Source organism: Notolabrus celidotus, chromosome 10, assembly GCF_009762535.1.
Source record: "Notolabrus celidotus isolate fNotCel1 chromosome 10, fNotCel1.pri, whole genome shotgun sequence".
NCBI lineage: Eukaryota > Metazoa > Chordata > Actinopteri > Labriformes > Labridae > Notolabrus > Notolabrus celidotus.
In genome coordinates, this window is record NC_048281.1 from 6,902,281 (window position 1) to 6,920,536 (window position 18,256).

At 39.2% G+C, this 18,256-nt stretch overlaps 1 protein-coding gene across 2 annotated transcripts in view; it reads right to left on the bottom strand.

Annotated features, from left to right (window-relative positions):
• Positions 1 to 71: 71 nt before the first annotated feature.
• Positions 72 to 18,256, bottom strand: part of calcrla (calcitonin receptor-like a) — a 33,767-nt gene continuing 15,582 nt past the window's right edge. Inside the window, exons 2-13 of one of the 2 annotated variants that reach the window (XM_034693454.1) lie at positions 12,491 to 12,599; positions 11,583 to 11,736; positions 11,230 to 11,340; positions 9,704 to 9,816; positions 8,550 to 8,641; positions 8,320 to 8,446; positions 7,893 to 8,046; positions 6,333 to 6,393; positions 4,802 to 4,868; positions 3,946 to 4,164; positions 2,775 to 2,816; positions 72 to 2,042 (exon numbers count right to left, since the gene is read on the bottom strand). In XM_034693454.1, the coding sequence (XP_034549345.1) occupies positions 1,821 to 2,042; positions 2,775 to 2,816; positions 3,946 to 4,164; positions 4,802 to 4,868; positions 6,333 to 6,393; positions 7,893 to 8,046; positions 8,320 to 8,446; positions 8,550 to 8,641; positions 9,704 to 9,816; positions 11,230 to 11,340; positions 11,583 to 11,736; positions 12,491 to 12,565 (1,437 nt within the window). In that variant the 5' untranslated portion in view covers positions 12,566 to 12,599 and the 3' untranslated portion in view covers positions 72 to 1,820. Of the gene's footprint in view, positions 2,043 to 2,774; positions 2,817 to 3,945; positions 4,165 to 4,801; positions 4,869 to 6,332; positions 6,394 to 7,892; positions 8,047 to 8,319; positions 8,447 to 8,549; positions 8,642 to 9,703; positions 9,817 to 11,229; positions 11,380 to 11,582; positions 11,737 to 12,490; positions 12,600 to 18,256 lie in introns of both variants that reach the window. The other variant, XM_034693453.1, reaches the window with a different exon arrangement.

Sequence of the window (18,256 nt, forward strand, 5' to 3'; positions counted from 1 at the left end):
GTTATGATGTGAGTCTTCATAAGGAGAGTCAGTCTGTTTCATGTGATTCAGCATGGATGACTTACACAGAAGGATTTTGTAATTTTACTTTCCTTACTTTCAAATTCAGGCAAAATAGAAAGGTGAAAGGAGGTCTAATAAGAAATCATCACGGCAGACAAGTACATACGCTTGTCACAAGCCACTTTTGGCAACCCCAGCACATCACCCAGCCCTCCCTTTTTCAACACAGAAGAACAAACAACTTCTTCATCAACGCCCCACACACTGTCACATAAGATGGCTGCTCAAACTGCAGGATATAATGTACTCATAAATACTGTATATATAAATCATGCACACACACTCACAAGTTCAACTTGCTCTCTTTTCAGAAACTCTAGATTTATAAAAAAAAAAACATATTTACATCAGCTGATAGTGACTTATGTTCCCAGCACTGTGGTCTAAACATGTCCTAAACTTAGGAACGGTTCTGTGTTGAGAAGGATGAAACAACAGCATAGCTAATAAAAAGTGAATGATTTCTGACCAGGTGTAGAAAACAGTTAGACTAACTTAAATGCTCCACTAAGAACGTTTTTTGCAGAACTTCCTTTTTTTTGCAGTTTTGTTGATGCATGATAAAATCATCACACGTCATTGATGTGTTCAGACTGACAGCAGCGCTACACAGTTTAGTCTGTGGACTGTTTTTCTGTCTCTTTGGCGGTCTCCATCTTGGTTTGTGGAGGTAAAAGTGATCATGTCTAGAGGGGATGCTGGATATTATCGGCATGATATCCATATCAGCAGATGCAGGCATAAACAGTTATTCATTGATAACAGCAGATATGAAAAGCCCCATGCTTCTCAAACACAGTGCTGGTATCAGTCTGAACACCTGCTCCTGCTTTTATCATGGTTACAGTCTGACTAATGTGAGAAAAGTAAGGCTGAAGACAGGAGTGAACGGGAATGTGATGTGAACCAAGTCTTCATCGTCTAACTGTTACATTCAAGTGTTATGAGAAGATAGAGTATTTGAGTATTCACTGACTTCTTTGTGATAACACATGAGATGCCCACATTAGTAAGGATCACTTAAAAACCCTTAGACTTTACCATGATGACATCTATAAATAAAATAAAATTAAAGTGAATCCTGCAAGCTGTGCTAGCCAAGATTCCATCAACCATCTTCATGTACACTGAAACAAACACTGAAACTTCACACAACGCTGGCATTAAGTCCTATCTGTATCAATTGACTACTTTTGCAAAAATGTAGCATGTCAACTTCAATAAATACTATGTGGTATTTATTGTCATGTATATTCAATAAACAATATGTTCAGATAAATTAAGTTACATGTGAGAGATATAACTCTAATATAATATTATGCACCTGTTAGATGACCTAGTTCTGTATAAAAAAATAGATGAGGCAGGCAGGGATGTCATAGTTTGGCACTAAACATGTAAAAAGAATTTACAGTGTGTATCAAAAGGCTTTTGTGCACGAAAAGACGGTTGAGCAGTTACTACTTGTCCTTTTATCTCGGGCAGAATGTGGTTATCCAAATGCATCTCAGTTCAAGTGAAGCACTTCAGTTGCAAATAATAGACGAAACAGAGCGCAGGAATAGTCGTAACAAGCTCATTGTACAGTTCTGTTCCTGTGTCAGTGACAGAGTGGTGAATATTTCCTTCAGGTGAACGAGGCCACGGGTATAAAAATCCTGTTTCCTGCCTTTCAGCCGCTCACACTTCTCCTAGAGGTACAAACCTGCTGCAGTATTCAAGGGGGATGGTGGGGAAAGGTCTTAAGAGGGGTGTTGTCAGGCAAAGGGGCTGTCTGACTTTAACATGGAGGCGTCTGTGTCGTAGCAGCTCTTGCCGTTCATGTGTTCTGAGTGTCCGTCGATGCTGTAGCAGCCCTGTACCTCTGTGATGGAGGAAGCTGTGTAGGAGGCTGAACGCAGCGCGTCTGAGTGGTTTCCCACGCTGCTGCCAAACTGGATGTTATACTGGTTCCAGTGTCTCCTCAGCACTGCTTGTACCTAACACGAGAAAGCACACGTCACATTTCAATCAGACTGCACAAATACAATCTGTGTGTGATTAGGCTTATTATTGACATTTAATAATCAATCTGTCCACCTAATGTATGTGTGTGTGCAGTAATTATACTCCTCTAACAGCAGAGACAGTTCAGCCAGCCACCTCTTTAAGCTAGGACTAATGATTTCTATGCCTAAGCTCTGTAATTCATGCACAGACATGAGAGAGACTATCTTCAATATCTGAGTAAAGGCCATCACTGTTAAACCTTCACTTCACGTAAATGACTGCCGACATGTTATTATCAAAAGGACTGTATCTAAATAAACCACAGGGGCCACTGACTGTCATACCATCCTGTTACTTTCTGAGTATATGAATCTAAGGATATAAGTATCATTACAGATACACTCCACTGTATGCCAACCCTTTTTGTGGTTTAAGAGAAGTTATTCATCATATCTCCTTTGAGGGAAAAGTCTTCTGCATGCAGGTCAATCATCTTCATATTGGACAGACTTCATTAGACTCTCATTGGCTGTGAATAAGCCAATAAAGGACTGAGCCTGTAAAGACATCCCACTTATTCAACACTGTGCTCAGTGGATCATGCAGAGGCAGGAGACCAGTTAATCCTGATCACAAAGGAGAAGTGTGGATGGGAATGTGTATATGTGCAGAAAGGTTTAAAAACAAAAGAGAGAAAGTGAAAGGGCGTAACCCCGTCTTACTTCTCCATTGAAAAAGCAGAAGATGGTGGCCACAAGCAGACCCTGAAATGAACAAAAGAATCAAATTAAAAAGAGAAGACTTACTCCTAATTATTCTGTCATATACACTACCAGTCAAAAGTTTGGACACCTTCTAATTCAATGGTTTGTATTGATTTAAATTATTGGAAACATTGTAGATAAATACTGAAGGCATCAAAACTATGAAATAACATTTATGGAATTATTTAATGATCAAAAAAGTGTTAAACAAAGCAGAATATGTTTTATATTTTAGATTCTGTAAAGTAGCCCCCTTTTTCCTTCATGACAGCTTTGCACACTCTTGGTATTCTCTCAGTCTGCTTCATGAAGTGGTCTCCTGGAATGGTTTCTAATTAACATGAGCCTTGTCAAGAGTTCATTTGTAGAATGACTTGCCTTCTTAATGTGTTTGAGACCATCAGTTGTGTTGTTCAGAGGTAGGGTTAGTACACAATGGACAGCCCTATTTGACTACTGTTGTAATCCAGATTATGACAAAACCAGATTATTTCATAGTTTTGTTGTCTTCAGTATTAATCTACAATGTTGAAAATAGTTAAAATAAATACGAACCCTTGAATGAGAAGGTGTGTCCAAACTTTTGACTGGTAGTGTACATAAACAATACAATGTTTATCAGGACTAGAAAGGAGTAAACTAGAACACCTCGCCAACATCCAAGTGATTTCAGCCTTCTCTCAGCTCAGATAATTCATGCCTTCCTTCCTGCTGTTCTTCCCTGCTTTACAACATAAACAAAGTCTCTGGCTCATGGGAATTCTCAGCTTCTCCTGAAAGCTGAGAAAATATTGAGTTTTCTGCAACAGTTCCTTTTTGAAAAATAAATATCTTTGTCATTGCAAAAGAGGGTCACTGACATCCAGTTTTGTAATACATGAATAATTACTACAAGGACAAAAGAACTACACGCACAGAGGAACTCTGTGGTGCCTGTAACACACTATAAACTTTAAAAGGCATTCTAAAAATAGACTCTGGGTATGCATTTAAAAACATGAAACAATGTACAGCTGTTTTCTTTAACTGGAAATGTGTTAAGACGCTGGAAAAATCACTCAGCCACAGCTAAAAATATCCCAGAATTTTTGTCCTGCATGATTTATTGTTAAACTGCCCATGGTCTCACCTGGTAATGCATCAGTATGTGCATGATGTAGTCGTAGATTTCGGAGGAGACCCGTTCCTCCGGCTTGTAGGGGAGCAGGACGTACTGGATTCCCAGCAGGGGCACCAGGATGAGGGTGGCTCTCACCGCCTTCATGTAGAGACTAGACTCTGCTTGGTGGGTCACCTTCAGTTTGGTGATGAGCACTCGCACAATGTTTAGCAGGAAGAACAGGTTGACCTGCAGGGAAGATATAAATCAGTATTGAGTAGCCTGCATCAGTAACCCTGCATCATCTTTTGGTTAAGACTTATAAAGTAAAAGTTGAAGTTTACCCTCAAAAATTCAATGTTTTTCAAAGACAAATTACATATAAACCTTGAGTAAAAGTCCTAAATTAACAGCATAAAGCAGTTTCATTTCTAGACTGCCTACTATGTGAAATTTAAAGAAGAAAAACAATTGTCAGAACAGGACACAGAAAGAAAAAAAAAAAAAAGTTGGAGAGTTTAACATTTAGACCTGCCAGAGTCTAGAGGGACTAGCTTTCCCTGAAGCGTATGTGTGTGCGTGTGGGCCTGCTGATTAGCTGAATTCCTTGAACACAACAAAGACCAAGGGACCAGTGGGCGGATCCCAACAGAGGCAGATGCATTGATTTCACAAGATAAACAATATAATGCATGCAATCAAACAGTGTCCTGCTCTCAGGCCCCCCACAGTGTCCTCTCAGAAGAGAACAAACACAGGCCTTTGTATTTCGCTCATTGCCCAATAAAAACAGTCAGATCAGCTGGTTTATTTTAGTGAGTGCACATTGTTATGATTAACTTTGCCCTAGTTGACTGGTGTCAGAAAAATGATGAAAACGTCTCACCAAAAGCGCAGCACAAATGGGACCGTGGATGATGTAGAGTAATGATGTTTTGGAGCTAATCCAACAGCTACAGCAGAGGAGAGAGAGGACGGATTAAAATGTTAAAGCAACAGTATGAATTAATAATAAGGCTGCTGACTAGAGCTGCCGATCAATGGCTTTTGTTGAGGATGCAGGTAAAGAAACAACAAAGCAGTCCTGGATATCTTTATCTTACATACAGAAGAAGACAGCTGTGATCATACCATGCTTTAACCTTACATTTAAAGTCAGTGTTTCCCTCACATAGACAACACCTGGGTGGGCTGCCGAAGTATACTTGCTGACCATGTTTACACATTTCTGTGTTCATTAACATATACTCACAGATAACCATGTGTGATCAATTATGTAAACAATCTCTTGTCACTCTGATAACCTGCAGCACCTGTCACATGCTCTGCAGGTGATCAGAGAGAGAGACAGATATCCTGTAGCACGCCCCTCCACTGAATGTAGCGGGACGTTTCATGTTAAATAAGAACCTTCTCATAATGCTGCTTTAAAAGTTTTGTGACACCGGTTGCTGCAGATGTCATTCTGAATCTTATTTTTTACTTATTTTGAATGCTGTGTAATCAACAAGCCTCAACCACTGATTTTTTTTATTTTGGTGTATTTAAAAAACTGACTTCTGATGAAAATCGTCAACAGATCAGACACAGTGGGACACCTCTCTGTATGAAGAATAGACTGTATAAATAATGGACGTAGTATCCGTGATGTCATCCATCTGTTCCTGAGCACTGTTTGGAAACCAATCGGCGGCAGGAGCCATATTGGAAATGCTGAACTCAACTAAACTTAGTGTGAGGTAAAGAGGCGGGGTTTGAGCATCGTAGCCAACAGGTATGTGTGTGTTCCCGCCTGTCAGTCAAGTCAGTCATGTTCTTATTTTGGCAAACTCGTCCTCTAAATATCTTCTGAACCGTCGTGTTGGAAAAAAATTCACCCCCTGTACAGTGTGCGCTGATAGAGAAATTAGCTACGTAGACCCAAGCCGTTTTCTGAACCAGGCTGTAAACATGTTTATTAACGCTTTTTTGAATTTGTGTGTATGTGGTTTCTGGTGTTTCTGCGGATGCTTGATGAACTGTATTTTGTAACACTTCCACATAGGCTTCATGTTTTGAGACCGGAGGTTGCCGCATGGTATGAAAAGAGGAAAGCTGTTTGTGCGTTGTGCATGGGTGTGTTGGTTTGTGTGCGTGTGTGTGTGTGTATGCATCTGTCGGGGTGAAAGAGTGTAATTTAACAAAGGTAGAACAAAGCACACTTAATGTAGAAACAAACCTTATAACAGAATGAATGGATCACATCATGTTATATGAACAGTGTTATGTCTTTTGTTATTTTAGATCCCCCCCAACCACAGGTAAAACTCACGTCTGTTCATATTATCATGTCTTGATATTCATGTAAAATACTGGACACATTTCATTATTATTAGCTGTACTATAACTTGTATTGAATCCTGAAGTGTCATGCTTACTTGTCATTGTAGTAGTAACTTCGAGCGATCGCATGTATTGAAGCTGGAATGAGAGGAAAGCCTGTAGAAAACAAACAAAACAATTACAGCCTCAAAGTTTGAGTTTCCTTTTATTACAACTTTTTCACTGATCTTCTTCATGTTATTGCTGCATTGTCGCAACACAGCAACATGTTCCTTAAAAAAGCACGAAGCAGTACACCAAACTGAGATAAACCCTCAGACTGAGCATATCCAAAGTGATTGTATATTGGAATCTATCTATATTCTAGATATGTTATGAAACTTGAAATGTAAATTAGGTTCAGTGCTTGCTTTACTTTTTGGAGTAATTACATAACCATTGATTTCTATACAAGCATTGGTGAACTGACTTTCCAAAGCAAAATGGTTGCTTTCTTAAATGTTAGTTTAACACCCTTGACAAAGTGAAGAAATAATCACGAGTGTGATCGTGTTGTTTCCTCATCAAGAGTGTTAAATAAAATGCAGAAAAAAACACAATCTCCCTGCTCTGCAGGTGGAGACAAAAGCAATCGATCACAGATGAATATCTGACTTAGACTACTTAGTAGATCACAGATCAACATAGATAAATCTTACTTTTAACCCTTGAATACTATCGCCGGGTGATTTTCACCCGAGCAAACACAGTTACATGATTTCATTATGTTGTGTTTGTTCTGAGTGTCATGGGTCCCTGGGTAGCTTCAGCATTGTCTTTGACGTCTTTGAAGGCGTGGGTGTTTCCCTGCTCAAAAACCCGCTTTTTCCTACAGACACGTGTTCGGGTGATTTTCACATGGCAATAGTGATTTTAAGTTTCTCTCTCCTGCAGCTGTTTGTGTGTCAAGGACACTGTGCCTTCATCTGGGAAGTCTCAAATGTCCCAGGAATAGGTGGACCGAACACCAAGTTTCCAGTTTCATCATTTTGTGTTTTAGAAATTTTTGGTCCCGAATTCCAAATTTTCAGTAATTTTGGAGCATTTTTATAGGAGTCCCCCCATGATTTTTTCATTTTGTAAGACATGGCACAGTTTAAAATAAAAGAACACTGCTCTAATTATGTATTGTCATATTTTGATATATCTAGATGACAAGTACTTTTTATTGGGTATATTATATCAGGTAAAAAACACCGGCGTTAGTGATGGTGTTACTAATTTTAGTGATAGTGTTCTAGTGTTAACAATAGAGAACATAATAAAACAGTATATTTCAAACACCCTGGCATATTTACTGTTTGTTTTAAACTATTTACTGATTTAATGCATTTTAAATGACGTAAATGTTTTTAGATGATTTTAATCACTCTATAAAACTTATGAAATCATTCTATTTTTATCTCCAATGTAGTTTTCAGCTTTTCCTTTTTATAAACAATGCGCTTAGCAAACTGTTTTAAACTGTTTTTATCTAATGTAATACTTTTCAACCCATCACACTGTGATTGGAGACTGATGATGAAAAAAATAATCAACACTGTTCTGTTCAGTCCACACAAGCTTTTCACCACTTTTCTAAGCTCAAGTAACAACCGATGATGACCGTGACTTACCCCAGCCTAAGAGGTAGTACCACATGAGGTGCTGCTTCTCAGCAAACACTGCCACCACGATCAGAGTGTGCAGGTATATTCCCTCACACAGCATCCAGAAGTAATTACAACCAAACAGGTACAGATGGATGAACATGTAGACTTTACAGCTGGTCTGAGAGAGAAAAACAAACACTGTGAACACTCCTTATTATACATCTGTTATTTCCCTATGCTGCACTCTACTTTCACTGCTATGTGAAATAAATAGTTATCTAACAAATAGCATTAAGCCCTGATCCTTAAAGTGCAGCTCTTAGAGCAGCTCTTGCCCTGATTTACGTATAAACGCTGAAACTAGGATGACAAAGGGAACAGCTTAAATTGAATGCTAAAAAATGAATCAATTCAAAATAACAAGAAATAATAAATACAACCATGTACTCACTGGGTTCCTCTGCACCAGCTCCTGATTGTTTGCCACGGCTGTCAACCAAATGATGGTGATAATAGAGTTCAGAACAAAAGAAAAGAAGAGGTTTTTGTGAAGCGTGATCCTTTGGCAACTTAAACTCCTGCAAGAAGACACAGACGGCATTACATCAAAGGTGCTATAAACCTTCTCAAATAATTAAAAACTGTCTGTGAGGCATGGTAAGATGAGGTAAGTGGACTCACTTAAAATGGAAGAATATTGCGAGAGAAATTAAGAGGGATGTCAGTGATAATCCATGTCCTATGAGAGCTAAGTAGAGAAGATTCATCGCAGTCTGGAAGGGAAAAGGAGAAAAAGGTTAATCATCAGGATATCCTAATGACTTTATGCTGAAGTATAATCTAAATTTGGTCTTGAAGAGAACTCAGAAGTGCCTAATTGTACTAAATGTGGAATCAATTCAAGAATTAATTTATCTGAAAGTCAATTTAACCCTAAAAAAGAAAAAGTGTGACTTAGGGTGTAACAAAAGTTTTCTATGCACAGTATATAGTACGGGATATTAGACAGTGATGGGTCATATGGTGACCCCCAACAATGTTATATTGATATGGAAACTATTCTACTGAGCCTCCTTTAATCACATTTATTGTTTCATTTCATCGATGGTGAGACAGAATGAACAGGAACACATAAATCAGAGTCATTGCGGCACCTGAAGCAGTTTTTCTCTCTAACATTTAAAGGCTGTTGACATTTTCTTTTCCTTCAACCACTCTGTCTCCACTGCCACAGCTCACACCATCATCCTTCCATTTTCTCTGAACTCTCTCTTTTTACAGTTTACTGTTTTCTACTATTGTTCCTCTTTTTATTCTTACACGGTCAGCAGGCTGATCTCTTTACAAAGGCTGGGGATTGATATGATTGGATGTGCTCTGACATTTTGAAATTACAGACCGCAGAAAGCCTTAAGTGTCTGACTGAAAGTGCTTTGTAGTTAGGATATTGATGGTCTCTAAGGAATGTTTGGATGCTATGATAGTTGTTGACCCTTCCATCTTTTATTTAGTCTGATCAGCACCGTGCTCCTATCCAAACTAGGCTAGCTACACTTTTGCTGCAAAGTCCAACTCATTGCTTTTTATATGCATGACTGTTCCCTTTGAACTGCCTTCAGAACAACCTATAATTCAGCCAGCATTAGAAATGTTTGTACAGTCGTATATTTAACTGTGTAATACATATCTTGCTACAGAACACTGCACAAAACTATCTTATTATTCCTCCCAGCACTTCAAACACAGTAACTGCAGACATCTATTAAAGGTCAGTGCCAAAAGAAAGTGTCTTTATATTCTGCATACATTTAAAGCCATGTTATTAAGGGACCTACCATTCTGCCTTCATGAGTGTGTTCATTGCAGCGGGTGTAGTTGGACCAAGTACGGTTGCTCAATGGATGCAGGAACCATTGACCACTGTCCATACATATCTTTGTCACCATCTCTGCAGAGAAAAGTGATACAAAGGTTTCAATCAAACAGTTTTAATATTCACCGTACACTTTGATATACTACAATGGTTTTGTTCTTCCATCCTGTGAACTAAACCTTAAATAATGGTCATAATACTTCTCATTTTGCAGCAAAGCAGTTGTGAAAACATAAGTAAGTTACTCCTAAAATTCAGAGTATGAGTTCCTGTTTGACACACAGCCTGACTGTTAAAGGAGAGCAGTCCCCTGCAGCCCAATAAAGTCATAAGTCATAATCCTGTTCTGAAACTCCATGAGCCTAACATTAATAAACATGAAAGACTAACATTAATAAACATGAAACCTCTGCAAGCAGTGATAAGACGGGCTAAGTCTAACTGAAAACCTGCACCACTACTTAAGTAGTTGCTGTACTTAATTTTTCTCTCAGAACCTTCCAGAAGTAATAACTTAAGTACAGCTATTCTATAAACAATCCATGCATATACTCAAGCTGATACATGCATTTAAAAGCTTGTAAGAGTTGTCTATGTTGGCTTAGGACACATTCTGTAGTCTTCATACAGCACAAATGCTGCTCTAAATTTGCTCGTGTCCATGAAACCTTGTAATTCATGGATTTTTTTTGTAGCTGAAAATGGTACTGCACAGTTAAAGAGGGGCAAGATGTACTCTCAGTTCACTTCTGTTTTCAGAAAATGAAAAACTCCACCCTACACAAGCTGCAACACAACAAAGTGTAGGATCAGGCATTTTTGGAGCTTTACCAAAGTAAAAGTTCAGGTCACTCTGCATCTGGTGCATGTGGACAATGGCTGTTTCCGAAACCGCCTACTTTACTAGCAGTATGCACTGATTTGGCCAAAATTCAGTATGTAGTAAGTAGTATCTGAACAAGAGCAAAATCTGCAGTATCCCCGGATGTCTTACTGATTTGGGAAAATTTCAAGTATGCATCGGACCAGTCTCCCTCGTGTACTGTTTCCCACAATGCACAGCGCTCGTTCCACTTTTTCTTTTCTCTTCTTTTTCTGACAGGGGGAACTAAGTTTTTAGGTGCTGTCAAAATGATTAAATTCAGTATAAACCACTTCTTAACTTTTTAAATCATAAGTGAAGCTAAAGAAGCAGTTTCTCTATCAGCTTGGCCGTTGTTTACTTCTGCTTTCTGAAACCAGAAATTCAGTGACGTCTGGCCCAGCGTACTGCAACACAGATCGAACAAAACAGACAGACTACATACTAAATTCAAACGCAGTATGTAGTAGGCAGTACCTATTGCCTACTACATTAGTAGGTCGTATGTAGCAGGCTGTTTCAAAAACAGCCACAGAGACTTTGGCATTACTTGGTCGTTAGAGGTCCGTGAAAAAAGTAAAACCCAACTTGTTTGGTGGTTTGGCCCACCTTGGAACAGATCTTACCCGAAGGATCAAAATCCTGGAAGTAGTCCGGGCAGTGCTGCTCAGAGGTAAAACCTGCTCTGGTGTCGTCCCAACACAGCCAGCCATCCCAAGTCCGATTACACATGGGCTCTAAAAGCACAGAAAGGGCATCAGGGGCATTCAGGAGATCTGAAAAAATGTTCAAATATTTAAAAACACATACAGGTGGTTTATTTCAGTCAAATTACAAAGACTTGAAGTAATTCTTATTTGGATAATATCAAATAACCTCTGTATATTCCAGGCCTATTAAATCCTAGCTGTTTGTGTGTTAGCATGTTGCTACCATTCAGGCTAGCCTAGCGTAGCTTCAAAGTCAACCAACAAGTCACCTTCTCTGCCGATGGTATCTTCCTTCATTATTTTTTGATAGCACTCAAACTGAGCTGTAACTATCTTGTTCCTGGTGAGACCCATGTCATGGTAGACGTTGTTTGGATGCTGCTGGTGCGTTTCATTCACCTCCATGCTTGCCTTTACAAAAATCTGCAAGAAAGGGGAGAAAAGATAAATGTTTGGATTTTTTTTTTGTTGTAAAATGAGAGCTAGACTGCTTTTTTAAAAACACAGATCTGCAGTTTTACAGTAAGATGGGAAAGGTCTCAGGATTTAAGTTTCAAGAATTAAGACTTGTTTATTTGTTCCGTTTAGGACAAAAGGCTGCCACATAAAAACACATACAACACACAGCAAGTAGCAAATACAATCTACCACCCTCCATCATACCCCCCTGCCTTTTGGCCTGAGTTCAGGAGATTCACTGATATGGGAATGAATACATTTTCATATCTGTTGTGGTATCTCTTCTTGTATTTAATTGGGACCCTGAAGCGTTGTCCTGACGTGAGCAGCTCAACTGAGTACAGCACGTGTGAGGGGTCAGATTCTTGGAAAGCCAGGAGTGAGTCAAAAATACACAAGCTTCCAATGAATCCGTTTTTGTTTCATGGAAAGTACGACATCTGCATAGAGTTACTGCCAAACCACTGTGTCCAAATAGTTTTAATTTATTAATGTACAGAAACCACCCTGAAGCAGCTTTTTGATTTTCCCAAAATCTCCAATATAAACTAAAACTGACTTTATGATTAATGACTCAAATTAAGGAACACTGATTAGTCAGTATTTATGTAAACGATCCTCCATAATTAGGAAGCTAAAAAAACCACTGACTCAAATGACATGATCTAAGTTTCTTCTACCAAACACAGAAAAACTCAGTGTTTTGAAGCTGGTTTACCTTTGTTAGATTACACAGCAGAACGAGTGCCACCATCCAGCTTCGCCCGATGCTCTCCATCTTCCGTTTGGCCATGTCAAAGCTGGTTGATCATCCACAAGCAGCAGATCTGGAGAACAGAATAAACAATTGGCCCTGTCATTAAACTGCAATAACCCCCATAAAGGCCACTTTACAGCTCTCCATATCTCTGCTGCTGCTGATGAATGTTTCACTTGTCTCTTTAATCTGCCATCGCAGTGGACTGAGCTGTAAAAATGCGATGTGATAAACTGATCTATTTTAAAAGGCACTAACCGTGATAAAGTAAATTAAGTTGACCTTTCGTCTGCAGGATTCTGGTTCCATCTCAGTCCTGACATTTAGAGATGTGTAATTAAACCCAGTGGACAGCACAATGAATGGCAGGTAGTCTACTGTGGAGTCTGATCACTAGGCAACACCCGAAGAGCTGTGTGTGAATGCTCCATGATAGAAACACAAAAGATACCAGGTCCCTGTTGTTTGGTTGCAGTGGGAGTAAACTGTGACCTCTACTCAAGCCTCTGCATGGAAATATTAGCCCAGCACAAGATTAAAACTTACAGCATTAACTTCAGACAGTTTCTGATTAGTGGATAAAGATGCTCTTGGGTTTGAATACTTGACACTTTACTGCTTCCGTGGCCTCTGGGATGAGACTTCTTAAAAAATATACACAAGCATTGTGGCATTCACCCCTAATGGGAGCTACAGCCCCAGCTAGTGGAGGGTGGCTGCTCTAGAGCTATGATAAAGCATAAGACTTATTCTTCAAGTCTATACAGTAAATAAAAATATGAATAACTTGTTTAACTATATTTCATTGCAGACTACTGAACATGCACATCCCCTGTCCACACCATCCTCTTTGTTACATTACATGTAAATAACCAGTTTAACCACTGCAGCTCTGGCCGTAATCTCTCAGCCCTTTCCCCTTCAAACTGACCATCAGAGCCAAAATCTTATAGACACAACAAGTTTCAGCTGGATCATTAACCAAACAACAAACAAACTCAAGACATAACAAACTTGATGATTATATCCTGAAACTGTCATCAGCAACCACTGCAGCTGCAACAACATGGAGATCCTGATATGTTATTTAAAAATACACACTATACAGATTGTATATCTATCCCTTTACATGTCAAGCATAGCTCTCCATTTCATACTGCACCTGTTGGGTCAGTTTGTATTTAAATGTACCCACAGTGCTGTACACTGGCTTTATTAAAGAACAACACAGCTGACAGAGTAAGCAGCTGGATCCATCCCAACAGAACTCCAGGGATCTCAGAAGTTCTGGTTCCCTGATGAAACATCTTAGGCTCATAATCCCATCCTCTCAGTGCTGTAGTCTGTTCTTTTAGTCATATCTCCCATGCTCTTTTTCACTAATTCTTTAATGTCAAAGGATGGTTTAATTGCTTATTGGATTCATAACACATTTCTCTTTTAAATGTGATGCTGGTGTCTCATCAAAGCAGAAACCTCAAGAGTTTTTTTGTGCAGAGCTGCAGGGATTTCATGTCACTGCTGCTGCATAGAAACAAGACAAAATGTAAATGGAAACGTCCCCCAGGTTGTATAAGTCTGCTCATGTGCAGTTAATTCAAGCATGCCTATAACAGTTCATCCACTGAAGAGTCTAGAACTGTTTTGGTCCTTTTAGTCCAGACTTTAGATGTTACCCCGTTAGCTATTTTCCTAGAGTTTGTGGTGTGTCTGGCTGCCTTGTTAGTTGACTGAAATGTTCCCTGCTTTCTTAGTCCTTATTTCTGCCATAAAGCTATCACAGCATGAGCCAACACTCCCACACTGTCAAGTTAACAAGATACCCGGTACAGCATTGTTAGAATACATGACGCAAATCTTAAGGCCAGGATCTAGTAGCAGCATTGCTTTCACTTTAAATATATGGGAACATTATTTTCTTCTCCAAGCAGCAGAGAAACTAAGAGACAGACAAGAGGAGAAACAGAACACCTGAACCCTCAATGACACAACAGAGGTACACAGTGTTAAGGGGGAGATTACACCTCATCAAGAAGCAATAGTTAATAATGTTTCTCACACCCTGAGGGAACTGGGTCATCACTTGTATCTGCATCTTCACTAGTCCAATTAAAACTGGTGAGCTGCAACAGCTTAGCATACACTGCACGGGAAAACAGTGAAGGGCGCTCATAAGGAGATCAATCAGAGCGGAGGTTTACGTACAGAAATACTTGAAGCTTGATAAATGGTATGAAAGGCAGATTGTGTGTTTAGAGGTTCATCTGCATATTAAGGTAAGACAAATAAAAGCAAAGACTCAGAGGAGGTGCTGATGATGATGCTGATTATCAACAGCATCATCATCAAGTCTTATATGGGATCGATAATTAGCAATATAAACAGAAATGCACTGATTAATGTTGAGGACAGACAATGTTTAATATTCAAGATAGAAACCTCTCCTTTAGAACTTAATTTTTCATTAGTCAATCAAAGTCATAACTTGAAAACAAAAGGGTGCACCATTAATCCCAATTTTATCATCAAGAACAGGAACGATACTGTTAACACATTGCAAAAGACTGGATGAACTACACTGAATAAGAAAAAGCAATGGCCGGTCAAATGGAGCCCATTTGGCGCTGCACAGTTTGGCAATTAGGATGGACTGTCAGCTGACTCTTGGCTCCCCTTAGATTATTAAAGTGATGACGAATATTTGAAAAGGAGAGAACTTATGCTTGTGGAATAATTTTGGATTTGGGATAAAATAACGTGTGTTATTTAAAACATGTAGAAAAGCAGAAGTACACAGGAACTGTTATATGATGGATAACATGCATACTTAACCTTGTTTGTAGCTGTTTTATACTAATAATGTGCATGCCTACATCTAAGGATAAAAATTATGCAACACACTTATGCATTGGAGGGAAAGTGTGTCTGGGGTTGGGTGAGGGCATCAGTCACCCATTGGCTTCTGGAGAGACATGTTGATACTTAATGACAGTGGTCGCTATGTTTGAAATCCTGACTCAGCCTAATTTTTGATCAACCTGAAGAAAGGCAAAGAGGTGAAGCTGAGGAGGGTTTTTTGCCTCCTGGCAAACAACATCCCACCCATGTGTCCGTCAGCCCAGCTGTGACACTAATTGCAACTCTTGCCCTTTGTATTAAATTCACAGATGCTTTATAAACACTTACAACCCCATAGAGAGTGCAAGAAAAAATAATGAAGATACAAACCCCAAAATGTGTTTTTAAACCATGCTGTATACATATTTCATTTTGCAGTAATAAGGGGCATTGACCCTAAGGGGTTTGCTCGGCTTTTGCAGCCAGCCTCAAGTGGACATTTGAGGAACTGTCTTTTTTTTTCTTTTTTTTTTTTACAGTTCCACATTGACTCCATATTTCACTGCAAGGCGCATGCTTGATTTGACCCAGTGCATTCTTACAAGTCTCCTCAAGTCTGCTCACTGCTAAAAGTGCATCACACAGGGGAGAGGGGGTTGGAGGGGGAAGGGGGCTTACTGAAAGTGGGATTGTAAAACATTACGGTGATGTGCAAATTAGAAACAGCTGGGAGAGGATCAGCTGCTCCGTCACATATACTGAGTGCAAACACACACACACACACACACACACTGTCAGATACACACACAGCTCTCTGTGTTACCAAGTCTCCCATCTGTTTCATGGCAAAAGCAGTTTTTCAAACATTAGCAGACTGTTGCACAGCCTATATCTGGTCATATAGCAGCACAGAACACACACTACAGAATGCTCTCCCTTTAGTATCTTAAATGTTGCATAAACAACACGTTATTTGTTTCTCATCTTTTCTGGGCTTTTTTAAGAGGTCATGGAGAATCATTTAACTCAAAGTAGTGATGAGGAAACTCTGACACATCCCATTTAAGTGGAATAGATTTGTCATGGAGGGAACATTCACAGCATGACATTGTGTTGATTTCCGCTATAAATGCCTTGTTTATGATGGAACTGCCAATCTCACTGACAGCATGAAGCCCTAAAATATGCGGTCGCTTGAAAGTGATTATGATGGGCATCAAAAATCCATTACAGAAGAGAAGCTAGAACTCAGGGTAATAAATGCCTTCAAAGAAAAACAAGAGTTTACCCTGTGCCCAAGCACATGAGTTTTTCTATTAAATCATGTTTCTAACAGCTTCTCCTCATTTGAACCAAAACACTCTGTCACATGGAGGATATGCTTTCAGTTCAATAAGCACAAGCAACATCAAGCTCTGGATCAGGAGGCAGTCTGATGTCCTGGCCCGACCCTTCTTATTGTAATCTATCATGGATACGATATTTCTCTTACTTTTGAGTGGCATTGAGATAGTTCTGGCTACTTGGTGTAGCAGAACTCTAAAACCAGATGATTTGTCACAACAAATGAAATGAAATATCATCCTGTAATTGCTCTTATGTTTGCAAACATTTGTCTCCAGCAGCACTGCTTTCATACTGGAGTTTTGTTCCGGACTATCATTTTAACTTCAACTCAACTTTTAGTTCTAATTTGGTCTCCATGGACATTTTAAAGGAAAATGTACTTTTGAAATGTTGCTTGTTTAGAGTAAAGGTATGATGTATTTTCCAGATCCCTTTACAATGAAAACAATATTAACTTTTAACCATTGGTGTACCAGGACTTTCTTCGGTGTAGACAAACCCCCATTACTTCTTGCACTTCTTGTTCAGTGATTCCTGAGAGTATGCTATACGTCTTATGAGCAGCTGCTTTGTCCTGACTGGCTGCAGATGACTGTCAAAGTCTTCAGGAACATATTTTCTTTCCTATGACAGTCACGTAGGGCTGAGTGATATATAGTTTGGCCATTGCAATTGTGATTAGCACATGTAAAATAGTCACATTGCAGGACATGCAATGTTAGCCTGAAAAACAGTTACCATTTTTCATGTTTGATCCATGATAAATGTCCATCTGATATCACTTTAATGCATCTACTTACTTGAACACAGAGAGGAGACTGTTGTGCAAACAGACGTTGTATTTGTGTGACTGTAAAATGTAAAGATGCTCACGGTGCTGCTGTCACAGGTAACTCGGCAAACGTTTGATTAAGCTAGATGGGTTTTCAGACAGTTTTAACACTTGCCACGGTGCTCATTAAAATTGCAGGCACGCATAAGGACTGCTAGCTGGACCATGGCATGTGTACTGTTAGTGTCAACAGCTGTAGCTCCAGTACAGCGTAGTGTTGTGAAAATCACATGCACAGGAAGACAGTGAGTTTTTCTTTAAGTAGAAGCCGTTTTCACAGGGCTGGTGATGCATCAGAAATAATTGATGAAGTCTTAGTAAGTAATTGCATTAACTAGTAAAGTTTATGAAGTAACATGTTGCTCCACCTGTAGCCTATTCTCCTCTTGTGTCTCTAATGCTCTGTATGGGTTAGTCTGTCAGAGGATACAGTGTTATAAAAGGAGGAGGATTTGATGTGAAAGCAGAACATAGACGTTAAGATCCTAATAATAGAGACAATAACTGTCTCAAGGATTGTACACAATACAGTGTGTTATAAACTCCTGTGTTTTTGATTTGTATTTGTTGATACATGTCACAGAAAGGGAAAAAACTTCAGTATGATGTAGCTCTACAGCCATGAATTTCAATAAAAAAACTTTACATCTCCTTGAACTTTAGTTCCAGCTATAAGCAGCCATGTAAAGCACCGACACAACTCTTGTATC